General features: G+C 39.2%; 1 protein-coding gene across 1 annotated transcript; it reads left to right on the forward strand.

Moving 5' to 3' along the window:
* The first annotated feature begins 793 nt into the window (after positions 1-793).
* srrm4 (serine/arginine repetitive matrix 4) lies at positions 794-25,352 on the forward strand. The gene is given in 15 exon segments (XM_088993442.1): positions 794-1,267; positions 9,697-9,763; positions 10,101-10,222; positions 11,480-11,532; positions 11,535-11,583; positions 12,389-12,484; positions 12,571-12,597; positions 13,124-13,177; positions 14,192-14,242; positions 15,750-15,858; positions 19,273-19,556; positions 20,572-20,739; positions 20,818-20,907; positions 21,794-21,943; positions 23,181-25,352. Coding segments are annotated over 15 exon segments (1,677 nt in total). The 5' UTR covers positions 794-1,106; the 3' UTR covers positions 23,377-25,352.
* Positions 25,353-25,846: the final 494 nt, after the last annotated feature.

Genomic DNA, 25,846 nt, shown 5'->3' on the forward strand with positions numbered 1-25,846 from the left:
GTGAGGATGACGCACACGCTTTTTTTTTTTTTTCGCGACATAAAAAGACAGAGAGGAAGAAGATGGCGGGCGCCATTTTTTTTTTTTTTTTTTTCGCGCCCGCTGCTAACGTGGCGGCAGACGCCTTTGCGGCTCGTCGCCTTTATGCAAAGCGTGTTAATCAAGCGCCTGCTCGTCATTAAGTGACCGCCTGCTTGTTGCGCATCAAGGCTGCACATTATCAGATGATGCGCTTTGATTGCTCGCCACCCGTGGGCACCTCAAGTTGATTTTTTTTTTCTTTTTTTTTTTGTGGTCTTTTTTGGTCCCATAACAGCAAAAGTACTCCATTCGATAACAAACCACGTCTGCACTCAAAGAGGGTGTTTCGTCCGCCGAAAACTAGATCGTATGCCGAGATTATATTCTCGCCAATTTAATGTTGGTAAAGGCGAAAAGTTCGTTAGCTAAAGCGTTCGTAAGGTGAGGTATCACTGTATTTAGTTTGAGCCCCGCCCCCCCCCCCCAAAAAAAAAAAAAAATATATATATATATACTTCATTGTGGGCGGAGTTTGATAGCTGGCCACAAAAAACGATGTTTTTGTGGCTCCGTTCAACCTCAAAGAAGAAGCTGTTGGGACAAGTGAAGTGATGATGTGAGTGAAAAGGGGGGGGGGGGCGTTGTCAGAGAAAGAAAAGATGAGGCGAGGGGGGGGAGACCCCCTCCCCTTCCCCACTCGCTTCGCTTCGCATCCCCCCCCCCTCCCTCCCGTTGACGTCATTGGCTGAGGGACACAAAACCAGCCTCTCGTCGCCGATCCCCTCAGTCGGCCGCCGCGCTCGCCCCCTCATCGGAGCAGACCTCCGCAGCTTCACCACCGGGGACCAATCGGAATTAGCCGCCTGGAGATAAACTGGTCAGATGTGACGGCGGGGGGGGGGCGCCATCCACCCCCGCCCCCATTCGCCAGCGCCGCCCCTTCTCCGGGAGAACAACACGTCCCACTAGTGGTGCGAGGGTGGGCGTCCTCGGGGTCCCTCGTTGACCCCGGGAGAGGCGCTTTGACCCCCCTCAACCCCCCCGCCCCCCCCCCTTGGTCAGCCTTCGCATGCGCGCCGGCGACGATGATGCAGACGGCGGCGTGTTCGGTCCAGGAGGGAGCCGCCATGCTGCATCAGAAGCAGCTTTTTGAGAAGTTCTGGAAGGGGACCTTCAAGGCGGTCGCCATGCCCAGGCCGGAGAGCGCCATCGCCGCCAGCATCACCGCGCGCAGCAGGCTCACGAGGTGAGTACGTGCGCAACTTTGACGGCTCGCGTTGACGTGGAAAAAAATCTGATGGAAAAAAAGGAAAAACTGAAATACGGTGATACCTTGGCTTACAAACGTAATTGGTTCCTAGAAAGTGTGTGTAAGGCAAAAAAGTGTGTATTCCAAACATTAATTTCCCATAGGAAACCATTAACATGAGAATAATCCGTTCCCAGGTCCCCATAAAACATCATTTTCAACTAAATAAGCCTTAAAACTACACACAATATATCTTATTTTATGTATAATAAATGTGCTATGGTATTGTAATGAAAGAAATAATCTGTACTGTATGATAAAGTCATTTTATTTATAACAATAATAATAAAGCAACACCATTAATTCCATGCAGCTAGCATATTAGCATCCGCACACACTGCAGCTCTTCTGTAATAATAATAAAAATAATAATAATAATAATAATAATACACTTACTTTATAAGCGCCATTCAAAAGTGTCAAGGACACTTTACAGTCACAGGATATTTTTTGTGCGGGTGAGCAGCGGCAGCCACACATCCCAGCGTTCACTCAATCCTGAAGTAACTCAAATGGATAGAAAGCTAGCTAGCTAAAGGATAGCTCATAATAATAATAATAATAATAATAATAATAATACATTTCATTTATAAGGGCCTTTCAAAACTCTCAAGGTCACTTTAGAGTGCCAGGATAATTTTTTGTGAGGGTGAGCAGCGGCAGCCACACGCGCCAGCGTTCACTCGACCCGGAAGTAAATAGATATAGATAGAAAGCTAACTAGGCAGCTAATAGATAGCCAACCGATAGCTAGCCACCTAGATAGCTCTATAGCTAATAGCTAGCTAGCTAGATAGTTAGCTAATACACTGAATGTCACTATTAAACACACAGGTAGAAAGGTAGCCAGCTAGCTAGTAGATAGCTAACAGATAGCTAGCAATCAGAGTTTGCTCTGAGGGCACGCCATCTTTTCTCGTCATCGTTTGACACGCATTTCCGATGACCTCACGCTACCCAGAACTCCTTTTTTTTACACTACACCTTTAATTCAACATGAGCGGTCGCCCCCAGCACAAAAAGAAAAAAATGTTTGTGCTAAGCAGGTGCGTGTTAAGCGCAGCAATTAAGAGCGGATTGTGCAATTGAGCGTCGTCAACGTAGCAAACGGCCGGCGCCGCTTCTCATTAACACGTCTAATTTGGCGTGAAGATGAAGCGCATGGCGGGCGTCGGCGCCGTTCAAAGTGCACCCGAGCGAGAGAAATGAAAAAAAAATGAAACGGCGCGCGCCGATAGGCTTGATCATCTGTATTGAGCTAGCCACGCCGTCGTCGATGGATGTGATGTACATGTTTTTATATACAGGTAACACAGCTACACGCGCATTCACACAACCCGGAAGTAACTCAAACAAATTAAAAGATAGCTAGCTAGCTAGCCAATAGAGAGCTAATAGATAGATAGCTAGCTAGATAGGTGGCCAGCTAGATAGCTATATAGCTAATAGATAGCTAATATGCATTACATAAAGCACAGATGAAATTACTGTCTTGTCGGACCCAGCGTGCAAGGCACTTATAATGACTTTGACAAACATAGTAAACACGAAAACGCCAATTTGCCGGAATAGAGAGAAGCTGCTGCGTGTTCACGCGCCGCCATCTTGGGGAAAAAAAATTACATATGTACATACATACATACATACTTAGATACATACGTACATACATACATACATACATACATACATACATACATACATACATACATACATACATACTTAGATACATACATACATACATACATACATACATACATACATACATACATACATACATACATACATACATACATACATACATACATGGTAAGGACTACTCTCATGCCTCGCCTTTGCCAAATGTGACTCATTTTGCGACATCAGGTCACGTTGTTGTTGTTTGCGAGCTGGGGGCTGGCTGGCATCCACAGAGGGGGGGGGGGGCTAGAGGATGGTGGGGGTTGTTTTACGGACAGAATGAGAATAATAAGGAAGAACAACGGAAATAAACAGCCCCCTTCTGCCCTCCCTGCCCCACCTCTTGTTGTATTGCAATGGCCTGGATTGGACTGTCACCATTCGGACTCTCCGCAAGGAAGCCTGTGTGTGTGTGTTTGTATGTCTAGTCTTGTGAGGACCACTAATATTATGTACCGTACATAGTGAGGACATTTTTGACAAGTGAGGACCTTTTGGACGGTCCTCACAAGTTTTTCATTCAAAAGGCTTCTAGAGGGTCTATAAATGCATCTGTTAAAGTTTCAGAGAGGTCCTCACAAATTCACCCAAAATGATTTTTTTGGTGTGTATTTTCATTTCACTTGGATACACACACTTTTTACTCACTTTGTGTGTTTATGTTTGTTTGTGTGTGTGTGGTTAATGAGAGGAAAAAGTTCATACCACAAAAAGTCAAATGATATTTTAACCAAATTCACTACAGGGGTGAGGACTTTGAATGTAGCCATTTAGAAACCTCACTCCTGCTGTTATTTCAGTTTCAAGTCCACTTTTTATTTCTTTGTTTTTAAAGAAGTTGAAGTGGGATATGGGGTGATATTTAGTGTTCAAATGCAACACTACTTCTTCTCTAAACTTGTGGTCCTCACTCCTTATCTGGAGTTATTCAGACCTCACAAATCCTTTAAAACGGGAATGTGTGTGTGTGTCTCAAAGCATGGAGGGAGGAATGGAGAAGACAGAGGAGGTGTTTCTCTACACCTGCTGAAGGGCTCACACCCACCAAGGAGCAATTAAAAGTTGCTTCTTGGCTACGGGACTTGTTTTTGTGTGGGTGTGGGGCGGGGGGCAATATGTGTCGTTCTGAACAATGCAAGAGTATAGCAACTGACTTCAAGATTTTAACTCAACTCGGAATAACTCAAAAAGATAGAAGGCTAGCTAGCTAATAACTATAGCTAATAAATAGATCAATTAAAAGAAGAGTCGAGAAAAATTTTCCCTCACGCATCAATTACTTCAGAGCAATGACCAGGGTGGGTAGGGTAAAAGATGTGGCCACTTAACTGCTGGAAATGGAAACTAATATTGTGTGATAGCTATTATCTAGCTAGCTAGAACATTTGAACAATATATTTACAATTGTTCGCATTATTATCATAACTAGGATATTTGTAAACAAAAAGGATGAGTAAAATGAAATATAAAAAATAATACGAGGTGAACCTCATCACAAAAAAAACAATAGTATGACAGCTATAAAAGAAATAATGAGACACCTATAACCTAATAAATAAGTACTGTACACTATTTGTGTATTTAATAGTGACATTGAGTGTATTCGCTAACTATCTAGCCAACTAGCTAGCTAGCTATTGGCTATCGAGCTATAAAACTTTTTTCTGAAACAAAAAAGGGTGTCGGTCGCTATCTATTAGCCATCTACTAGCTGGCTGGCTACCTTTCTACCTGTGTGTTTAATAGTGACATTCAGTGTATTAGCTCACTATCTAGCTAGCTAGCTATTAGCTATCGAGCTATCTAGATGGCTAGCTATCTAGCTAGCTATCTGTTGGCTATATATTAGCTGGCTAGCTAGCTTTATGGCTCTTAACTTCCGGTTTAAGTGAACACTGGCCCGTCTGGCTGCCGCTGCTCACCCACAGAAAAACCTATCCTGTGACTGGAAAGTGACCTTGAGAGTTTTGAAAGGCGCTTAGAAATAAAATGTATTATTATTATTATGATTATGATGATGATTATTATTATTACAGAGGAGCTGCAGTGCGTGCGGATGCTAATATGCTAGCTGCATGGAATGAATGGCGTCGCTCTACGCGGCAAATTCTAAAAACGTCAAATGAACGACTTTGGCTGATGAGCTCAAGCGGCTTGTTGGCTATCGCTTGATAGAAACCACGACGTCCCCAATGTTTTTCTTTTTTTGTCCGCATCAAACGAAAGAAGCGGTTAGCGGGTTAGCGCGCTTTTTTTTCCCCTCCTTCATTTTGGAAAAACATGAAAGTCTCTCCGATAGCCACGTAATGAAAGATTTATTTTGAGCTGTTCCATTTAAAACGGAGCGGAGAAGATTGAGGGTGGGGGGGTGGGATGGGGGGGGGGGTGCTTTGTCTCTCGGAGGCAGCTTTGAAATGAAACGGAACGACTGACTAACGAGCGAGCGCTGCAATTAACGATTCATCCTTGATTGCACTGTTTGTCCCTTCAAAGCCGACGGAAGAAAAAAGACGTGCCCTAAAGTGCGCTGCTAGTTTCACATTTTATAGCTAGCATAAAACTATTTGTGGAGTGCATTTGTAAATGCAGTAAAGTCTCGTTATATCGATAGTACCGCTTATTACGATACTATTTCTATGAACGCAAGGAGAAAATGTACATGCGCGCAGGATCGGATATATCGATAGTCCCGGTTATATCGATATTTTTTCCGACTCCCGAGAATATCGATATAACGACACTTTACTGTATATATTTATTTATTTAAGATTCATTTCAAATTTTATTTATTTATTTATTTAAGATTATTTTCTAAATTTGTATGTATTTATTTATGTATTTATTTAAGCTCCCCTTTAACGGTTTATTTATTTATGTTTCCCCTTCAATGTATTTATTTATTTAAGTTTCCCGTTTAAATGTTATTTATTCATTTATTTATTTTTTCAAGCTTACCCTTTTAAATGGTATTTATTTATTTATTTATTTATTTATTTATCTACTTATGTACTTATTTATTAATTTATTTTGTTTGTTTGTTTATTCATGTATTTATTTAAGCTTCCCTTTCTGAGTTTTATTTATTTATTTATTTATTTATTTAAGTGTCCCCTTTAAGTTTTATTTATTTATTTATTTAAGCTTCCCGTTTAAATGTTATTTATTCATTTATTTATTTATTTATTTATTTATTTAAGCTTACCCCTTTAAATGGTATTTATTTATTTATCTACTTATCTACTTATTTATTAATTTATTTTGTTTGTTTGTTTATTCATCCATTTATTTAAGCTTCCCTTTCTGAGTTTTATTTATTTATTTAAGCGTCCCCTTTAAATGGCATTTATTTATTTATTTATTTATTTATTTATTTATTTATTTATTTAAGCTTACCCATTTAAATGGTATTTATTTATTTATTTATTTATTTATTTATTTAAGCTTACCCATTTAAATGGTATTTATTTATTTATTTATTTATCTACTTATTTATTAATTTATTTTGTTTGTTTATTCATCCATTTATTTAAGCTTCCCTTTCTGAGTTTTATTTATTTATTTATTTAAGGGCCCCCTCTAAGTTTTATTTATTTATGTTTATTTATTTATTTAAGCATCCCCTTTAAGTTCTATTTATTTACGTTTTTTTTTTTGTTTATTTACGCGTTCCATTTAAGTTTTATGTATGTATTTATTTATTTATGTATTTATTCATGTATCCATGTATTTATTTCAGCTTCCCTTTTCTTGATGTCTTTCTTTATGAGCTCGAACTGAAATTTGCATCAACCTCACGGCGCGTTGCGCATTTTCGACCAACGTGTTGACTTTGCCGCCGTCCTCTCCAGCTGCTGCTGATTGACAGATTTAGACAGCCCCCTCGAACATCACCAGCCCCCCCCCCCCTCCTCTGGTCCCCCTGACAACACCTCATCCTGCCAAGAGGCGGGAGATTAGCCGGCTAATGTGTTATCGGCCGAGGAGGAGACGAGGAAATGATGAGGGAGGAAAGGAAGGAAGGAAGGAAGGAAGGAAGGAAGGAAGGAAGGAAGGAAGGAAGGAAGGAAGGAAGGAAGGAAAGGAAAGGAAGGCTCCTTCAGGCTGAGTGACAGCTGATGGCCAGATGAGGCCACGTGAAGCGACGTACACTTCAGATAAGCGTACCGTCAAGGTTCTCTTCGAAAACCACATTTGCCTCATTTTTTTTTTTACATTTATTCATGTATTTTGCTCACCATTTCAAACATTCAGTGAACTAAAGCTGCATGGGCGATTATGGATAAGAGTGTAGCTATATAGCTATCTGGCTAGCATAAGAAAAAAAACAGTTCATTCCTAAGTCTGCGCTAGTGTTCACTCAATCCGGGAGTAACTCAAATAGATAGAAAGCTAGCTAGCTAATGGATAGCTAAAAGATAGCTAATAGTTGCTGGCTAGCTAGCTAACTAATAATAATAATACATTATATTTTAAGCGCCTTTCAAAGCTCTCAAGGACACTTTACAGTCACAGACAAGCATAGGTAAAATAATAAATAAAATACAATCACAAAACAGAATACAATAAATAAAATACAATAATAAATAGAAACAAGAGATAATAGCTAGCTAGCTAGCTAACTAATAGATAGCTAATAGCTAGCTAGCTATATAGCTGTATCGCTATACTCTTATCCTGTGTTTTAAAAGGCGCTTATAAATTAAAAGTATTATTTTTATCATATGGATCTGGAGTTATCTGAGCTTGAAATGGGGGCGGCTGTACAAAAGGCAAATGCTGCCTCTCGTAAAAGGGGAAAAAACATTGCCAGATGTCTGACCAGCGCTTTATCGGCACTCCCTCGCCCCTGTAAGAAAAAAAACTTGAGTTAAAATTAAATAAAAAGCAAATGAGTTAAAATTGAAATCACGATTCAAAATTAAAAGACTCATCGAATTCAAAATGTTCGCATTTATTCACCTGCGAAGACTTAAAAATAATCATCCTAGCCCGTATTCAAATATCCCTTGCTTATAAGTGTTTACCGACTTAACATTGATGCTAGCTTCCTTAGCCTGTTGATGTGATTTGGCATTGTTTGTTAGCATCAAACTAAATGGATCGTCAAATAACTCTTCAAGCTAAAAATACAAAATAAAAATAAAATAAAACTCATCCATATGACATCAGAAGGGAAACTACCAAAACTACCAGCAAAAGATTTTAGTTCGCTGACGAAGCCTCTTGAATAAGAAGCGAAATGTCCGACACCTTCAGTATAGATGTATAGAAGTATAGATGACGGCTGAAGAAACCTTCTCATCGATAAACCAAACAACGATTTCAAAATTGGAATAATTTATACCGATTTTCAAATCTTTGTTCAAACGTTTGCTTTATTGAAAAAAAATATTATTTTTTTTTTTTTTTTACTTGTCAGCCACCCGGGCGGAGATAATTAAAAGTTTTACGCTCGACGTAAAAGTTGCACGCCCCCGGGCATCCGGGCGGACGTTATTTCAGACACCGATATTATAAATAAAGAAATACATAAATATAGCCGTGATGGCGCAAGTGTCAGGGATTACTTCCACATGGTAACAAGAGAACGCAACGCCGTCGTATAATTGGGGGTGCGCGTTGACATTCTGAAATTGGCCTCGGTGTTTCTTTCACACACACACACACACACACACACACACACACACACACACACACACACACACACACACACACACACACACACACACACACACACACACACACACTTTCCTTTTCAGTATTGAACTGTCAGCCGGCCAATTAAAGCGCTTTCTCTTCACGGGCTTCCTAATTGGAGGCACGTTTGCACGGTAAAAACAAACCGCGCTAGCAATTAGCGGTTAGCGCCCGACTGATCGGCGATGTGCGACTGGTTTGAGTTCAGCGTAGGGCTTCAACTATCTCATATTTTGGTATTCAAATGTTCCTATTAAAAAATCCGTTTTTTTGTATTCAATTATATAGGAAGACATTTTACTTGCTTAAAGCACCTAAAAGTGGAGAAACCAATTAGCACTTTATGATAATCTGGTTTTTATTTTTTAGATCGTCAACAATGGATGAGCAGCATATTTTCCCTTCGAAAAACTAGCGTTTAAATGAGGGGGTGTGAGCGGGGAGGGCATTAAATAGCAATTGAACATTATTTCAGGACAAAGTTGCGATGTCGTCATCGATGACAACACACGGCAATGTCAGAATGACGAGTCAAGTGAGCCGTTGCGAGATAATCCACTTCCGTTTAACAACTTCAAAACATAAACATTACAAGGCATTGCCATGGAAATAGTATTAGTTTGAATGACAAATTGAAAACGTAATGTCCGAATGACGAGTCAAGTTAGCCGTTACGACATAACACACGTTCGTTTGAACAACTTCAAAATAAAAGCTTCACAAGTCATTGATCTGGATATATTAGTTTGAATATATGAATTGAAAACTGTAACTCTTGTTTAAAACTTTCATTTTTGTTAGAAATATTACGGCCCATTTATTTATTTATTTGGCAATTTTCTTTCTTTCTTTACTTAACCGTTTATATAGCTATTTATGTATTTATGCATTTATTTATTTCAGATCAGGATTTGATGCTTTAATCCTTGCTTGAAAGCCTCATGGATTGCATGACAACTAACTTCAAAGTCACTTTGCTTGTTTGCTTTCAGGCCAGAAGTGGGGGCCAACCAGAACCCGGGCGACCGCCTGACAGATGACAAGGCAGCCGATTCCAAGGTGACACCTGAACCGCCAAAATAAAATTTAAAATAGGACAGTCCTTTTTTTTTAATAGAAGGCATTCAAAAGTCACTTTCAGTACTGTGCTACCGTTTAATTGGATTTTACCAAAACGATGTCAATGGTGTAATAATGGAGTCGGAATATGACATGAAATAGTGAAATTCTCGCATGAAAGAATGAAATTCTCGCATTGGAAGTGAAAAATGAGTCATCCTTATGAGCAAGGTGGCTCATGTGAACCACCGTAGTTTGTAAAATTGATCATTACTCATGTAAAACAAATATTCATCATTTGCTCAAAACTGAAGTTGTCACTTTTTTGAACAACAAGGTTGCCGACGGCGCCCGTGAGAAGCGTAAAGCCGCAGACCATTTGGCCTCGACTAATGGGAAAAAGGACCATCGCCATCGCCGCCACCTTCGTCGCCGCTTACGACACCGCCGGGCCAGGAGGTAAGCGGACGACTACTGCATCAATTAAAAAAAAAAAAAATAATAATAATTAACTCATTCATCACCGGACGATGTGCAAAAATGTTTCGCTCCAGTGCCAGGGTTTTTGTCATTTTCACTCAAATTCCAGGACCGACAAAATATTGAGTTTTAGGATTACATAAACATTCAATGCAGTTTAAGAAACCTCAGACTGTCTTCTGTTAATTCATATTGGTCTACGCCAACCCGGAAGTCACTCAAATAGAAAGCTAGCTAGCGAATAGATAGCTAAAAAATAGCTAATAGCTAGATAGCTAGCTAATAGATAGCTAGATATCTAACTAATAGATAGCTAATAGCTAGCTAGGTAGATGGCTAGCTAAAAGATAGCAAAACGATAGCTAGCTATATAGCTAGCTAGCTAGCTAGCTAGCCAGATAGCTATTTAGCTATACTCTTATCCTGAGACTGTAAAGTGACCTTGAGAGTTTTGAAAGGCACTCATAAATGAAATGTATTATTATTATATATATTCTAATAATATATATAATACATTTATTTAATGATTTATGAAATGTATTATTATTATTATATATTATAATAATATATATAATACATTTATTTATAAGCACCTTTCAAAACTCTCAAGGTCACTTTACAGTCGCAGGATAAGTTTTTTTGCGGGTGAGCAGCAGCAGCCACACGTGCCAGCGTTCACTCAACCCAGAAGTAACTCAAATAGATAGAAAGATAGGTAGCCGGCTAGCTAATAGATCGGCAGCCAGACAGCGAGCCAGACAGCTAATGGATAGCTAGCGAGATAGCCACCCAGATAGCTAATCGATAGCAAATAGCTAGCTAGGGAGCATATGAGCAAAATTGATAACAACGGCAGTTTAAGGCAAGAAAAAAAAAACACTATAAATGATAAAGCTATAACAGTAAATGCAATTTTAAATAGGTGGGTTTTGATAAAGCCATTCGGTTTTAATATTTCATTTTAATATTTTATTTTATCTTTCAAATTAAAATGATATTCACATTGCAATTAGTTGTTGATGATGCGTTGACTTCCTGTAAAATGGAAACTCCTTTTTTTTTTTTAGATTGACATTTTTTTTGTCACCGTCATATCAAATGAATATTTTAATAAATCTGATGATGACTTAATTCTACACGAGTAGGTTGAAATAAATATTTGCTTAGATTAAAATTTCTATGTCGCGCAAATTGTTTATCTGCTAATGTTGTGACTTTCTTTCTCCCACGCGGCAGCACCTCCTCTGGTGACGACCTGTTACTGCAGCCCAAAAGCAAAAAGAAGAAGAAGAAAAAAAGAAGACGAAGAGCAAGTCAGAGCGCAAAAGGCTGACCAGCAGGTGATGAGCATGGGTCTTATAATTTTGAAAAAAAAATTACAAATAAATAATTATGTTAGCTCATTCACTGCCATTCCCGAATTTATTCTGGAATTCAATTAAAACGTTGAGCGCAATTCCCAAATTGTTTTCAGGTTCTGTTTTTTTTCTTGTTTTGGTGCCAATAAAGCCCTGGCCATGGCCTCTGGCAATGTTTTTTTTTCCTTTTCCACAAGGGGGCAGCATTTCTCTGTTTTATAATAATAATAATAATAATAATAATAATAATAATAATAATAATAATAATAATAAATTTCATTTATAAGTGCCTTTCAAAACTCTCAAGGTCACTTTACAGTCACAGGATAAGTTTTTTCTGTGGGTGAGCAGCGGCAGCCACATGCGCCAGCGTTCACTTAACACGGAAGTAACTTAAATAGATAGAAAGCTAGCCATCTAGCTAATAGATAGCCAATAGCCAGCAAGCTACATAGCTAGCCAGCGAGCTCGATAGCTAAATAGCTAGCCAGATAGCTAGAGAGCTAATAGATAGGTTGCCAGCTACACAATATAGCTAGCTACAGATCTTTTTAGCTAGCTTTTGTAGTGATATATATATATATATATATTGTTTGTTTCTGTACTCACCTCTATTCACTTAAGCTTATAAGAAATATTCCATATTTTTCACCACATTGTAATCAAATTGTATTTTTATCGAGAACAAAAAGTGACTCAGTGCTGCCCCCCATGTTGTGGCGTCAGGCGGTACTACACCAAAGTCTGAATCCTGCACGGTAGCTCACGATTCCATTTGTACATTTAGGTCGCCTTCGAGCAGCCTCTCACCGACGAGGAAGAAGATAAAGAAGAAGAAGATAAAGAAGATGAAGAAAAGTTCAAAGAAAAGCAAGCGGCGCAGGTTAGCGTAGCATCGTTTGCTCGAGTCAGGTTCCTTCTAATTAATGGGATCAACTCATCCTAATTCTGGTTTGTCTTTCCTGCCAGGTATTCATCCAAAAAGTCCAAACACAGGTTGGTCCATTGAGTGTTGGCCATGCTAACATCATGCTAATATTCTGTATAAATTACATGTTTTTTTTTTTTTTGCGTTTGAATACAGGTAACATCCGACTTACGACCGTCTCGACTTACGACCATACCCATACTTGCGACCACGAACTCCAGACACTATTTTTAAAATTTTAATTCTACGTCTAGAACCGCAACGCGCTAGCAGGCCGGCAACACGTACAACAATTTTGGCCAGCCAGCATGTCACTCTCGCACAGCAATCGACCGTGTGATGGCACGAAAGGGGTGAGGGGTTGCCAGTCATTTAGCCTCCGAGTCTCTATTCAACATTTTGAATTGATTTCGACTGACAACCATTTTGATTTATGACCGTTTCATAGGAACAGAACTCGGCCGTAAGTCGGATGTTACCTGTATTTGCCGATGTCCAACGCAGCCCACATGAATGAAAAAAAAAACATAATCATATTTAATAATTGTGAGGATGATCATGAAGCTGCTTTTTTTGTTGTTGTCTTTGTTGCAGCAGCTCGTCGCATCTCAAACGATCACTAAAAGACAGACGCAAACGGAAGAAAAGGTCAGTCAGTCGCTTGAATCCCTCTGAAAATATAGTTATTTATTTATTTATTTGGTTAATTAGTGGTCTTTATTTATGTATGGATGCATTTATTTATGTATTTATTTATTTAATTATTTGTTTGACTTTATTTGTGTTTATTCATTTATGTATTTGCATATTTATTTATCTATCTGTTTATTTATTTGTTTATGTAGTTTGTGGTATTTATTGATTTTTATTATTTATTTATTTATTTTTTATTTAGTGGTCTTATTTATTTATGTATTTATATATGTATTTATTTATTTATTGGTCTTATTTATTTATGTATGTATTTATTTTGTGGTATTTATTAGTTATTTATTTATGTGTTTATTTAAATGACCTTGAGATTTTTGAAAGGGCGCTTATAAATTAAATGTATTATTCTTATTATTAATATTATTATTATTTATTTGTGTGTTTATTTATTTATGTATTTGCATATTTATTTCTATATATATATCTGTTTATTCATTTTGTGATTATTTAATTGTTTTATGGTATTTATTTCTTTTGCGTTATTTATTTATTTATTTACTTATTTATTTATTTATCTGTTATTCATTTTGTGATTATTTATTTCTTTTATGTCATTTATTTATTTATCTGACCATTTATTTATTTATTTATTTATTTATTTATTTATTTATTTATTTATTTATTTATTCGTGTATTTATTTATTTAGTCATTTATTGTATGTTTATTTATTAATGTCTCTATGTCATTATGTATGTATTTATTAGCTCATTTTTGTATTTTTTTATTTATTTGCCCATTTATGTAAAGGTAACATCCGACTTATGACCGCCCCGACTTACGACCACGCGTACTTACGACCACAACCTCCACACCCTATTTTTAACATTTTAAGAAGGGGACTTAGCGAGTCATTTAGCCTCTATTCAACATTTTGAATGGATTTCGACTGACGACCGTTTGGTCGCAACGGAACTCGGCCGTAAGTCGGATTTTGACGTTTGTTTCCTCAGCCGGCGAGAGAAACGGCGCCGCCGCGGCAGCTCGCCATCGGCAGACGACAGGTAAGACGCAAAAAGCTTTCCATGTTTTTTCGCACGATTCCAATTGCCTTTCCTGTTGGTTTTATCTGGTACAGTGATACCTTGGCTTACGAGTGTGTAAAGCGAAAAGTGTCTATCCCAAAAATTCATTTCCCATAGGAAACCATTAAAATGAGAATAATCCGTTCCCAGGTCCTCATAAAACAGAATTTTCTACTTTCTAATTTTGTAAGCCTTAAAGGACAACCGACGTCTCCGGACAAGTTATGCCCATAATTTGTAAAATTGTTTCAAATGACTTCTACTGAGCGTATTTTACAAAGATTCCACCGCGTATAGCTATATTTTACGTTTAAAGACTCGCGCTGTATATTCCGGAAGCCTTGTCTTTGAGTTGGTGACGAGTCCGTACGTGACGTCACTGAAGGAACGCCCCTGACCGAAAAAAGGACACATTGTAGCAGTCCTTACATCACGTCAATGCATTTTGCTGTTCTTGTTTGGTCTGAAAACGTCATGTTGAACCAAAAAGAGCCAGAAGAGGGCGACCAAGCTCCATATAAGGAATTTTTCACCCTGTGGAAACGGGCTGATTAATTCCTCACATGGAGCTTGGTCGCCATTTTCTGCCTCTTTTCTGGGACGCTACGTTGCAGTCCAGATGCCTCAAAATGACACGGAAGGACTTCTTTAATCAATGGCTAACATGTAAACACTTGATGAGGAACGTAACGTTCTTTCACCATCTTGAGGAATGATGCTTTCTCTGCCATAATTTTACCTTATTCCTCATCAATTGTGTTCTGTTTAGCTGGGTTGATAGCTTTTTGCATCAGGTGTACAGATGGCTTCATGCGGGTTATTTGTGGAGCCTGATTGATGGGAATTTTCACCTTGCAGTCTACACTCTGTCTTTGAACTATCAAAGTTGAAATGATTCCAAATGTCACTGTTTTTTTGTCACTCTCTCTCTGTCTGTCTGCCTGTGGCTTTAACTACAGGACAAAAAAAAATGTGTGACGTTGGAGTTTGAAGAGCGAGTGAGCCGCATTTGACTTTTTAATGGCAAAACGATTTGTGGCTTAGATGAGTGTTATCGCGTGCAGCAGCAGCGAGCCACAAAGCGCCGCTGCCTCTTCTTATCTTATCTTATCTTATCTTATCTTATCTTATCTTATCTTATCTTATCTTATCTTATCTTATCTTATCTTATCCACGCGCACAAGATGGACCATTCTCACAAAGCGCACTTGTGCAATGGATTTTATAGATTTGTTTTTCAATACAAAAAAAAAACTTTTTAATCAATCTGCTGTTTCATGTTACATTTTGTCACTTTATTCATTTATTTATTTATTTATCTGGTTTTTGATTATTTCTCTATTTATTTGTCTCTTTATTTATGCTTATTTATTTATTTATGCTTATTTATATGTTTATGTATGTATGTATGTATTTATTTTTGTTTTATGTTTTTTTGTTTTGTTTTATGTTTGGATAGATGGATTGATTGATTTTCTTTTTGCAGATCTTCTTGGTACCAAAAGGAAGGCCGTCCCACATCAGAGGCTAAATGGACCAACGGCTGCAGCGTCTCCAAATCAGTAAAAATGGCGTCCGTCCTCTCTGCCACCTGCGTAAGTCCTTCTGCTCACTTTTTTTTTTCAATGGACGCCGACTTACTTGTGGGGAACATTACAATGTTATATTTGGCACTTTCTCTTTACTCTGGCTCCTTACACGCAAAGCGTCACGTTGTCTGCGATTTATGCATTTTTTTGCTACCTGTTTCAGCATCAACACAGCAAAAAAAAATAATAATATATACATTGCGGAAAAGAATCCCCAGTGAGCAGGGTCTCGGGGGTTGTTAGGAAACGGACGCCGTCGACAGTTTGCTCGCTACAAACGTTAAGTGGGACTGATTGGCTGGTGGGAAAATCAATATGCAAATGAGGGCCCCTTTTGCTGATTCGGTCGCAACGTTTGTCGTCCTTGATTGGATTAACAAAAAGGAATGAACGCGCGACTAATTAGGATCCGAATTAGGCCAGCATTGAATTCTATCAACTCCCTATCTTCACGATTTTCCGTTTGGGTTTTGGCGGGTTTGGGGGTGGGGCCAAAAAAACAAAAAAGGCAACATTAACACTTTGTTCAAATTATAACCTGCGTGCTTTGGGGGAAATTTACTCTTAGTTTGAAATGGTATCTTGCTTTTCAATACATAAATAAAAATAATAAATACAAATTAATCTAATTTTTAATAAATCGATTAAAATCAATTCAACCATAATCGCCCATTTCATTGACGATTAAAATCTGTTTTAATTTTTTTTTACTTGAATGCTGACAAAATGGTGATCTAAAGCCGCCACTGGGTTTTAACATTTAACATTAGTCTGTAATTCAGATATTTTTAGGCCAGCAGAGAAGGCCTTGCAGGCCCTGACGGCCCACCGCTGATTTCAGGACAAAATTGTGTTGGCCTTAAACCAGCCTCTAATACCTTAGTCTGTGATTACGATATTTTTCATCCAGCAGATCAGGCCTTGACACTTTAGTTGAAACAACTTCAAAATAAAAGCCTGACGAGGCATTGCTATGGATATATATGATTTGTTCTAAATGACGAAATGAAAACTGTAACTCTTTATGGAAAACTATTTATTTATTTATTCATTCATTCATTTAGAACCAGGATGTGATACCTTAGTCTGTGATTCCGATATTGTTCGTCCAGCGTAGAAGGCCTTGCAGGCTCTGACGGCCCCTCACTGTCTTAACCACATCGACATGAATATTGACTTGGTGACTAGCTTGTACGAAATTGCCGTTTCCACAGGTCACATGATCTCGCCGATGGGCGGAGAAGACACACGTTCAAATAAGGTTGACCAAATTTTGGTGCGTCAAAAAATGGGGCTTCTTCCGCCCCCCCCGAAAAAAAAAAAAACCCAAAACAAGCAAAAAAAAATGAGCAAACTCCAAGTGATTGTTTTTTTTTGATCTTGCCAATTCACTTTCTCTAATGCTGCACTTATGTTGCCCCCTTTTTCTTACACCTTCCCTACTTAAGGAGGAAATCGTGATTGGTAAGTGGATGCTAACCCGCGGATTGAAGGGTATTCATGCTAGGCTACGCTAGGCTAGGCTAACATCACAAGGAAAGATCTTCGCTTTAGCTGATGCCGATGGCGCCTCGCCATTTTCTTTGTCTGCGACGTAGAGAGCCCGTTTTGTGTTGTATGTTATGTCCAGTCGGACCCGTGGGCCGACGCACCCCCACTTTTTTCCGTTTTTTTGGGGACGCTCAATTTTGTTTGTTTTTCCACACGTTTGCTTTGTCTTACTTTTAGGAACACTGTCGCCTTGACTTACGAGTTTTTAGAGGGGTATTTGGGTGCTCCTTGTTCAAAACCGTTTCTGAGAAGGAGGTAGAGCAGGTCGAATGAATACCAACTATTATTTCCATAATTACGAAACATTTTCTTTGAAATACCGCAACTCCAGACTGTTTTTTTAAAACCATTCATATTCCGTCGAGGTATCTGATGCCTATAATTATTGACGATGTATTGCGCAATCGTGTAGAGCTCAAAGGTCAAAAAGAGTTTGGCAATAGCTTCAAATTTGCTGGGATACTATTTTTTTCTACCATGCATTCTATCCATTAGCTCGCTAGCTTGTTAGCTGGCTGTCTATTCGCTAGCTAGCTGGCTGGCTATCTGTTGGCTATCTAGTAGCTAGCTAGATAGCTTTTTATTTGAGTTATTCCAAGTTGTGTAAACGCTGGCGCGTATGGCTGTCACTGCTCACCCACAAAAAAAAATCCTCTGACTGTAAAGTGACTTTGAGAGTTTTGAAAGGTGCTTACAAATGAAATGTATTATTATTAATTATTTTAATTAATAATAATAATAATAATAATTATTATTATTATTATTATTAATTATTTTAAATAATAATAATAATAATAATAATAATAATTATTATTATTATTATTGGATGGGATTGGATTGGATTTGCCTTTATTAGTCTCGCAGTGGAGAAATTTACATTTCACAGCAGCAAAGTTATGAAAGAAATTATTATTATTATTATTATTATTATTATTATTATTATTATTATTATTATTATTATTATTATTATTATTATAAACTCGTTCAGCTTCTAGTTGGTTAGGCTTTCACTATGACTCATCTCCAAGTCTTGAACATCCACTCAAAAGCTGTGCTGATCTCATATCCAAAGCGAAGTGGCGGCGACATCGGCTGTAAATACAGATGATGGCTGAAGAAGCCTTTTCCTCGATGGATCACTCCTGTACGACTGAGAGCCTACACAGACGTATTTGTTTACATTAAAATTGTATTATTATATATAAGTAATGTATATATAAGTAAAATATATCAGTAATAACCATATATTACAGTTACAGGTGACATCCGACTTACCACCGACTTGTGTTCCGACCAAACGGTCATAAGTCGAAATGGTCGTATATCGAAATCCATTCAAAATGTCGAATAGAGACTCGGAGGCAAAATGGGTATGTATGGGTCTGGAGGTCATGGTCGTAAATACGGGTGGTCGTAAGTCGAACTGGTCGTAAATCAGATTTTAGCTGCTGTATGTTAGCGTAACATTTTTGGTATCGTGCCGGAACGGATTACTGACATTAACCATTATTTCAATGGAGACAGTTGATTTGAGATATGAATGATTTGAGATACAGTTCTAGTCCCCGAAAAGGATGGATAAAACTCTTAAGTCAAGGCATCACTGGCAGTGTTTTAGCCTAGAGCGCTTTTTTCTACACTATTCTGGCTGCATGTCTCAAATTTGCATGACGTCTTTATAGCGCTTCGAAGATTGACGAGGCTCAATCTGTAATTTAAAATTGTTATTTTTATTTTTTTTTTGGGGGGGGGGTCTAGTGTTTTTTTTTCACAGGAATATGAGGATGATTTCACTGTCAATCAAGCAGCTAGCATGCTCCGTGTAGCCGCTCAATCCGGTGATTGTCGGCTTCTTCTGTCTGCCTACAGACGTTCTTATCAAAACCTTCCCGTGGACTAGCGTCCGGCCGGGATGAGCGATCGCACGACTGCGACTCCGGTAACGACACCTCGTCGCCGCCATCCTGTGAGACGGGCGCGGCCGACAACAGCGAAGCGCGGCGGAGGCGGCGTGCTTCGCCGTCATCGCCGGCCAAGCTGCCGTTGGCCAAAAGGGACGACGACGTCTCTGACTCTGGGAATTCGGTGACCAGCTACGCTTCCTTGTGCAGAGGCGGCGGGGAAGGCGGCTTGAGTGTCGCTCCCCTAAAGAGGTGAAGTTGTGCTAGCCATCCATTGACTCGGTCAACAGGCCAGACAGGTTATGGGTTAGGGGTAAGGGTTAGGGTTAGAGGGGTTAGGGGTTAGGGTTAGGTGTGAGGGTTAGGGGTTAGGGTAAGGGTTAGGGTTAGGGTTAGGGGGGTTTGGGTTATGGGGTTAGGGTTATGGGGTTAGGTTTAGGGGGTTAGGGTCAGGGTTAGGATTAGGTTTCAGGGTTATGGTTAGGATTAGGGTTATGGTTTAGGGGTTAGGGTTAGAGGTTATGATTAGGGGTTAGGGATATGGGGTGATGATTAGTGTTAGTACATATTGGTTTTTATAAGGTTAGGGTTCAGGTTAGGGGTTAGGGTTGGGTTTAGGGTTAGGGGTTATTGTTAGGATTAGGCGTTTTGGTTAGGATTAGGGTTATGGGTTAGGGTTCAGGTTAGGGGTTACGGGTTAGGGTTGGGGTTGCAGTTAGGGTTTTATGGTTAGGATTAGGAGTTATTGTTAGATTAGGATTATGGGTTTTGGGTTAGGGTCAGAGGTTATGGTTAGGGGTCAGGTGTCAGGGGTTAGGGTTATGTAGTTAGGGTTATTGTTAGTACATATTGGTTTATATAGCGCTTTGACAACAACTGAAGCGAAAACAAAGCACTAACATAGAAAAAAAGGGGAACGCTGACCCTTGTGGAAAAGAAGAAACATTGCAAGAGGCCATGGACAGTGCTTTATCAGCAGCCAAGCATGACAAAAAACATAGCCCGAACAAATTCGGTAATGGCGCTCTACGTCATATTTTCAATTCCCGAATAAATTTGTGAATGAGTTAAAATATTAACATTTAGTTGATGGTATAATGATAGCATCTAATTGATAAAATAAAGTATGATTATTGGATGCGTAAAATGTAATCCTCTGGGCATAGTAATGAGCCTTGAGGAATACCTAGGATCCTGTGAGATCGCAACATCAGTGATGGGATTGGCGAGAATGAAGTCTTCAATTTGAAATGTGCTTTTCGCACAGAGAGCACGAGGCTTTGGGATGTCGATTCAACACCGTAAGATCGCCACCGATGTCATCTCGACGGCAATCGAGCCCCGAGTCGCATCGACGACGCAACAGGAGCATCTCCTCGCAAAGTTCCAGATACTCTGGACGACGGCTTCCGAGTCCCTCGCTGTCATCTGCGAGGTCCCAAATAGTTGCACCGATGCAGTTTTTCAATTTTTTTTTGCGGTGACCTTGATTTGATGGTGGTTGTCATTGTAGCTCCTATTCGCGATCGCCGAGCTATTCGCTGGATCTGAAGGAACGACGGGGCAGCAGAAGCTCCAGCGGAACCTACTTTGGACATCGCAGGTCAAATTTCATTTTTTTTACTTCTGGTGTGTCACAAATACATCAAATGTATGCAGTTTACCCACAGAAAAAAAACTATACTGTGACTGTAAAGTGACCTTGAGAGTTTTGAAAGGCGCTTATAAATTAAATGTATTGTTCTTATGATTATTATGTCATCAAATGATGAGAGATATTTGTCTATTTGAACCCAATTGTAAAAATTGAATCAAGTGATACCCCGAGATTGAGCCTTGTGGCACACCTCAAGTGAAACCAGCGACTGAAAATACCAAACCAAGATCCACTGACACTGTAAGTGCTGTTGATACGTTTGTCTATAACTGCTATCCCATAGTTGACCAGGAGATGGCTGTGCTTCATTTTTCTTGACATTACGTTGGATTGGATTGGATTGGATTTGCCTTTATTGGTCTCGCAGTTGGGTTGTTGTCACTTCCGGTACAGGTTTTACTTTCCGCGCCGATTTAAGTTTCATTTTACTGAGAAGACGGCGAGAATGGACATGCTTTATCGCTGTACAGTTTAGCAAGGAAAAGATCAAAACTTCCATTTCGGACGGAAAGCGGGTAAAGTGTTCTTCTGTGCTTCCATTCGACCAACGACACCACCGCAGAACTACAAACAAGTATAAAAATACAGCTATTATTTACACAAAAACGTATGCTGTGCTTGCCTCTCCGAAATGGAAGTTTTGAACTTGCTAAACTGTACAGCGATAAAGCATGTCCATTCTCGCCGTCTTCTCAGTAAAACGAAACTTAATGAAGCACGGAAAGTAAAACCTGTACCGGAAGTGACAACAACCGCCATCTGCTGGTCAACTATGTGATAGCAGTTACAGACAAAAGCATCAACATTTACAGATACTTTTCGGCCTTTGCAGGTCCCGATACAGAAAACGAGCGTCCAGCTCACGAGAGACGGACGGCGACCGCAAGATCAGCCGGAAGAGACGAAGACGCAGGTCCTACTCCCCCGTCAGGAAGAGAAGGAGGGACTCGCCCAGCCACCTGGAAGCCAGACGGATCACCAGGTACTCGAATCTTCACCTCCACAAAAACTAATTAGTGAAAAAAAAGACTAACAGGGTGCTTAGCTCAAAATGTGTCCACTCCAGTGCCAGGGTTTTTGTCATTGTCACTCGAATTCCAGGACCCACAGAATATTGAGTTCTAGGACTACATAAACATTCAATACAGCGTTAGAAACCTGAGACGCTCTTCTTTCATCACAAAAAAATAGTTAATTCCTAAATTATATTGGTCTGGAGTTATCTGAGCTTGAAATGGGGGCATATGTCCAAAATACAATGCAATACATACATATCAGCTCCTGTATTTAGTTTTTCTACTTCTTTCCTTCCTTTCCTCTTCCTTTCATAACTTTGCTGCTGTGTAGTCGCTAATAGATAGCTACCTAGCCAGCTAGATAGCTAAATGATAGCTAAATAGCTAGCGAGCCAGCTAGACAGCTAATAGCTAGCTAATAGATAGCAAATAGATAGTTAGGTAGCTAGCTAGCTAATAGATACAGTAATAATAATAATAATACATTTCATTTCTAAGCTGTAAAGTGACCTTGAGAGTTTTGAAAGGTGCTTATAAATGAAATGTATTATTATTATTTTTATTTTTTATTACTGTATCTATTAGCTAGCGAGCTAGCTTTCTATCTATTTGAGTTCCGGGTTGAGTGAACGCTGGCGCATGTGGCTGCCACTGCTCACCCACAGAAAACCTTACCCTGTGACTGTAAAGGGACCTTGAGAGTTTTGAAAGGTGCTTAGAAATCAAATGTATTATATTATTATATGTATTTATTTTTATTTCTATATTTTTTATGTCTTTATTGATTGATTCATTCATGTAACCATTCATCCATATATTTATTCATTTATTTAAATCGTTATTCATTTGTGTGTTTATATATATATATATATATATATATATATATATATATATATATATATATATGTGTGTGTGTGTGTTATTATTATTACTATTGGTTTATATAGCTCTTTAACAACAAAGCGCTAATATGGAAAAAAGGGAAATGCTGTCCCCTTGTGGAAAAAAAAAACATTGCTAGCGCTTTATCGGCACCCAAGCATGAAAAAACAAAACCCGAACACATTCGGAAATGGCGCTGGACATCACGAATCAATTTGTAAAAGGCAGTGAATGAATTCAAAACGAAATGAACCTTGTTGACGTTTTTTGGATAAGTCGCTTCTCAGACGTTTTTTTTTTTTCCCCTTTGTTGCTCTGCAGCGCCCGCAAGAGGCCCGTCCCGTACTTGCGCCGTAGCCCTTCGTCCCGCAGCAGCACGCCATCACCCAGAAGCCTGTTCCACCTTTGCCGCCGTAGCATGTCGTCCTCCTCTTCCTCCTCTTCGGCCTGCGAGAGCAACAGTCGCAGCTCCTCGTGGAGCTTTGAGGCGCGCCAGCGCAGTGCTAGCAGGTATTAGCTGTCCCTCAACAAATGGGTGATGCTTGTTAAAGTCCCAACTAAAATTTCAACTTGTGTCATGTCAACCACAATAACAGTCATTATTTTTGACTTCAAATGTGAAAACTAGTTATTTGTTATTTTTTGTGCGCTCTGTATGTGATCTATGGAGGGGATGAAACATTGAATTATGAGCCTCACTAGCATATATGCTAGCGGGGCTAATTATGAGCACTGCTAGCATCTCTACGAGCCTAGATTAGCCTTCTAGTAGGCTAATCGAAGTGAGCAAGCTATTTGGTTAGCTTGTGCGGCAACCATTTTGTGTTGAATACAATCGGGAAGCACTCCTCTCCCTCCCCCGAAAATTTTGCCATTTCTTTGCTTTCTTTGACTGAAGTTGCGTGAATAAACCAAATAACAACCAAGCTACTATTTCAGCTTTTCAGAGTAAAAGCTACTTTAATGAAACTGTTCTTTTGTGTGCGACTAAAAAAAATATGTACTTATTTATCTATCGATCGATCTAGCTAGCTATATTGCTAGCTATTATGCTAGCTATCTTGTTAGCTATCATGCTAGCTATCTAGTTCGCTATCTTGCTAGCTCGTTTTCTAGCTCGCTTGCTAGCTCGCTTAATAGCTAGCTTGCTAGTTCGCTTACCAACTCGCTATGTATCTGTCTCTAGCTAGTTAGCTCGCTATGTATCTGTCTCTAGCTAGTTATCTCACTATCTGTCTCTAGCTAGTTATCTCGCTTGCTAGCTCACTATCTATCTGTCTCTAGCTAGTTAGCTCGCTTGCTAGCTCACTATCTATCTGTCTCTAACTAGTTAGCTCTCTTGCTAGCTCACTATCTCTCTGTCTCTGGCTAGTTAGCTCGCTTGCTAACTCGCTATCTATCTGTCTCTAGCTAGTTAGCTACCTTGCTATCTATCTTCCTCTACCTAGATCGCTATCTATCTATCTGCCTATTAATCTATCTATTGATCTATCGATCGATCTAACTAGCTATGTTGCTAGCTAGCTGTTTTCCTCGCTGGCTAGCTCGCTTGCTAGCTCGCAATCTATCTGTCTCTACTTAGTTAGCTCATTTGCTAGCTCGCTATCTGTCTGCCTATTTATTTATTTATTTCCATTTTATCATGCCATCCATTGGTGTAAATATCCTTCGGTATGAACTGTAAATATGTAAATGCTTGAATGTATGGATTGATTTTACTGTCAATGTAAAAAATAGCGACAAAAATGTACAAATATCTATCTGTATGTTTTCCCCTCGCCCCAAAAAAAAAAACTGAAAATTGTCAGTGTTTCACAATCAGCGGTTTATTATGACCGAATATCTCATCATAATTTATATTTTAAATCTAGGACAATTTTATAATAATAATAAGAAGAATACATACATTTGATTTCTAAGCGCCTTTCAAAGCTCTCAAGGTCACTTTACAGTCACAGGATACGTTTTTCTGTGGGTGAGGAGCGGCAGCCACATGCGCCAGAGCTTACTCAACCCGGAAGTAACTCAAATAGATAGAGACCTAGCCAGCTAGCTAATATATAGCCAATAGCTAGCCAGCTAGATAGCTAGCTCGCTGAAAAGCAACGCAGCTATACAGCTAATAGATAGCCAGCTAGATAGGTAGCTATCCAGCCAGATAGATATATAGCTAATAGCCAGCTAGATAGCCAACCACCCAGCTAGATAGATAGCTAGCCAGCTATTAGATAGCAATTAGATAGCATAGTGCAAGTTTAAATATGCATTGCTAGCCAATAAGGATGGCTCCCATTCAAAAGAATGTCAAATGATGTCAATCCAATGCCAAGCGCCTTTTTGTTGTTGTTGTTGTTGTCCACTTGTAATGGTTCTCTTTTTGCTCATGTCTGTTTAATGGTGGCCCGAGTCCCTCGTGTATTTGTCCCGTCGGCGTGAAAACGAGTGTGCGAGCGTCACAAATAAAGATGATCAAATCACTCTGTTGGAGGTAAGAAAACAAATGCGGGTACGTGTGTTCCTTTGGCCGCGCTGACTTCAACCGCTTGACTCGTCTTCTATTCCGGACGTCGTGACTCATTCATGCGAAAAAAAAAACAACAACAACAAAAAAGGGAGGAAGGGGGGCGGGGGGGCTATGCTGTAAAAAGTGTCCCATCGGCACAACTTAAAGGACAACCGACGTCACTTTTTTGTTTGTTAACTGACATCTGAAAAATGTTTTATATATAGCAACTAAAACACCAAAAACACGCAGTATGATATTTTTATTCAAATGCAAAACACCAATAAAAATGACTGTCCAAAATCTGCAAAAAAATGGAGCTGCGAATTGGGCATTTTCAGAAAGCCCCGCCCCCAGTTTGTGACGTCACACCAAGACGTCTTGCATTGCTTGTGAAACAAAACAATGGCTTCAGATTGGGAGAATATGCTTTCTTGTTACACATCCAGTTATGAATGTGATTCAAATAGTTCTGAAGAGGAAA

This window comes from Hippocampus bargibanti, linkage group LG04 (assembly GCF_051943395.1).
Source record: "Hippocampus bargibanti isolate YZ-2025 linkage group LG04, ASM5194339v1, whole genome shotgun sequence".
NCBI classification, from domain to species: domain Eukaryota; kingdom Metazoa; phylum Chordata; class Actinopteri; order Syngnathiformes; family Syngnathidae; genus Hippocampus; species Hippocampus bargibanti.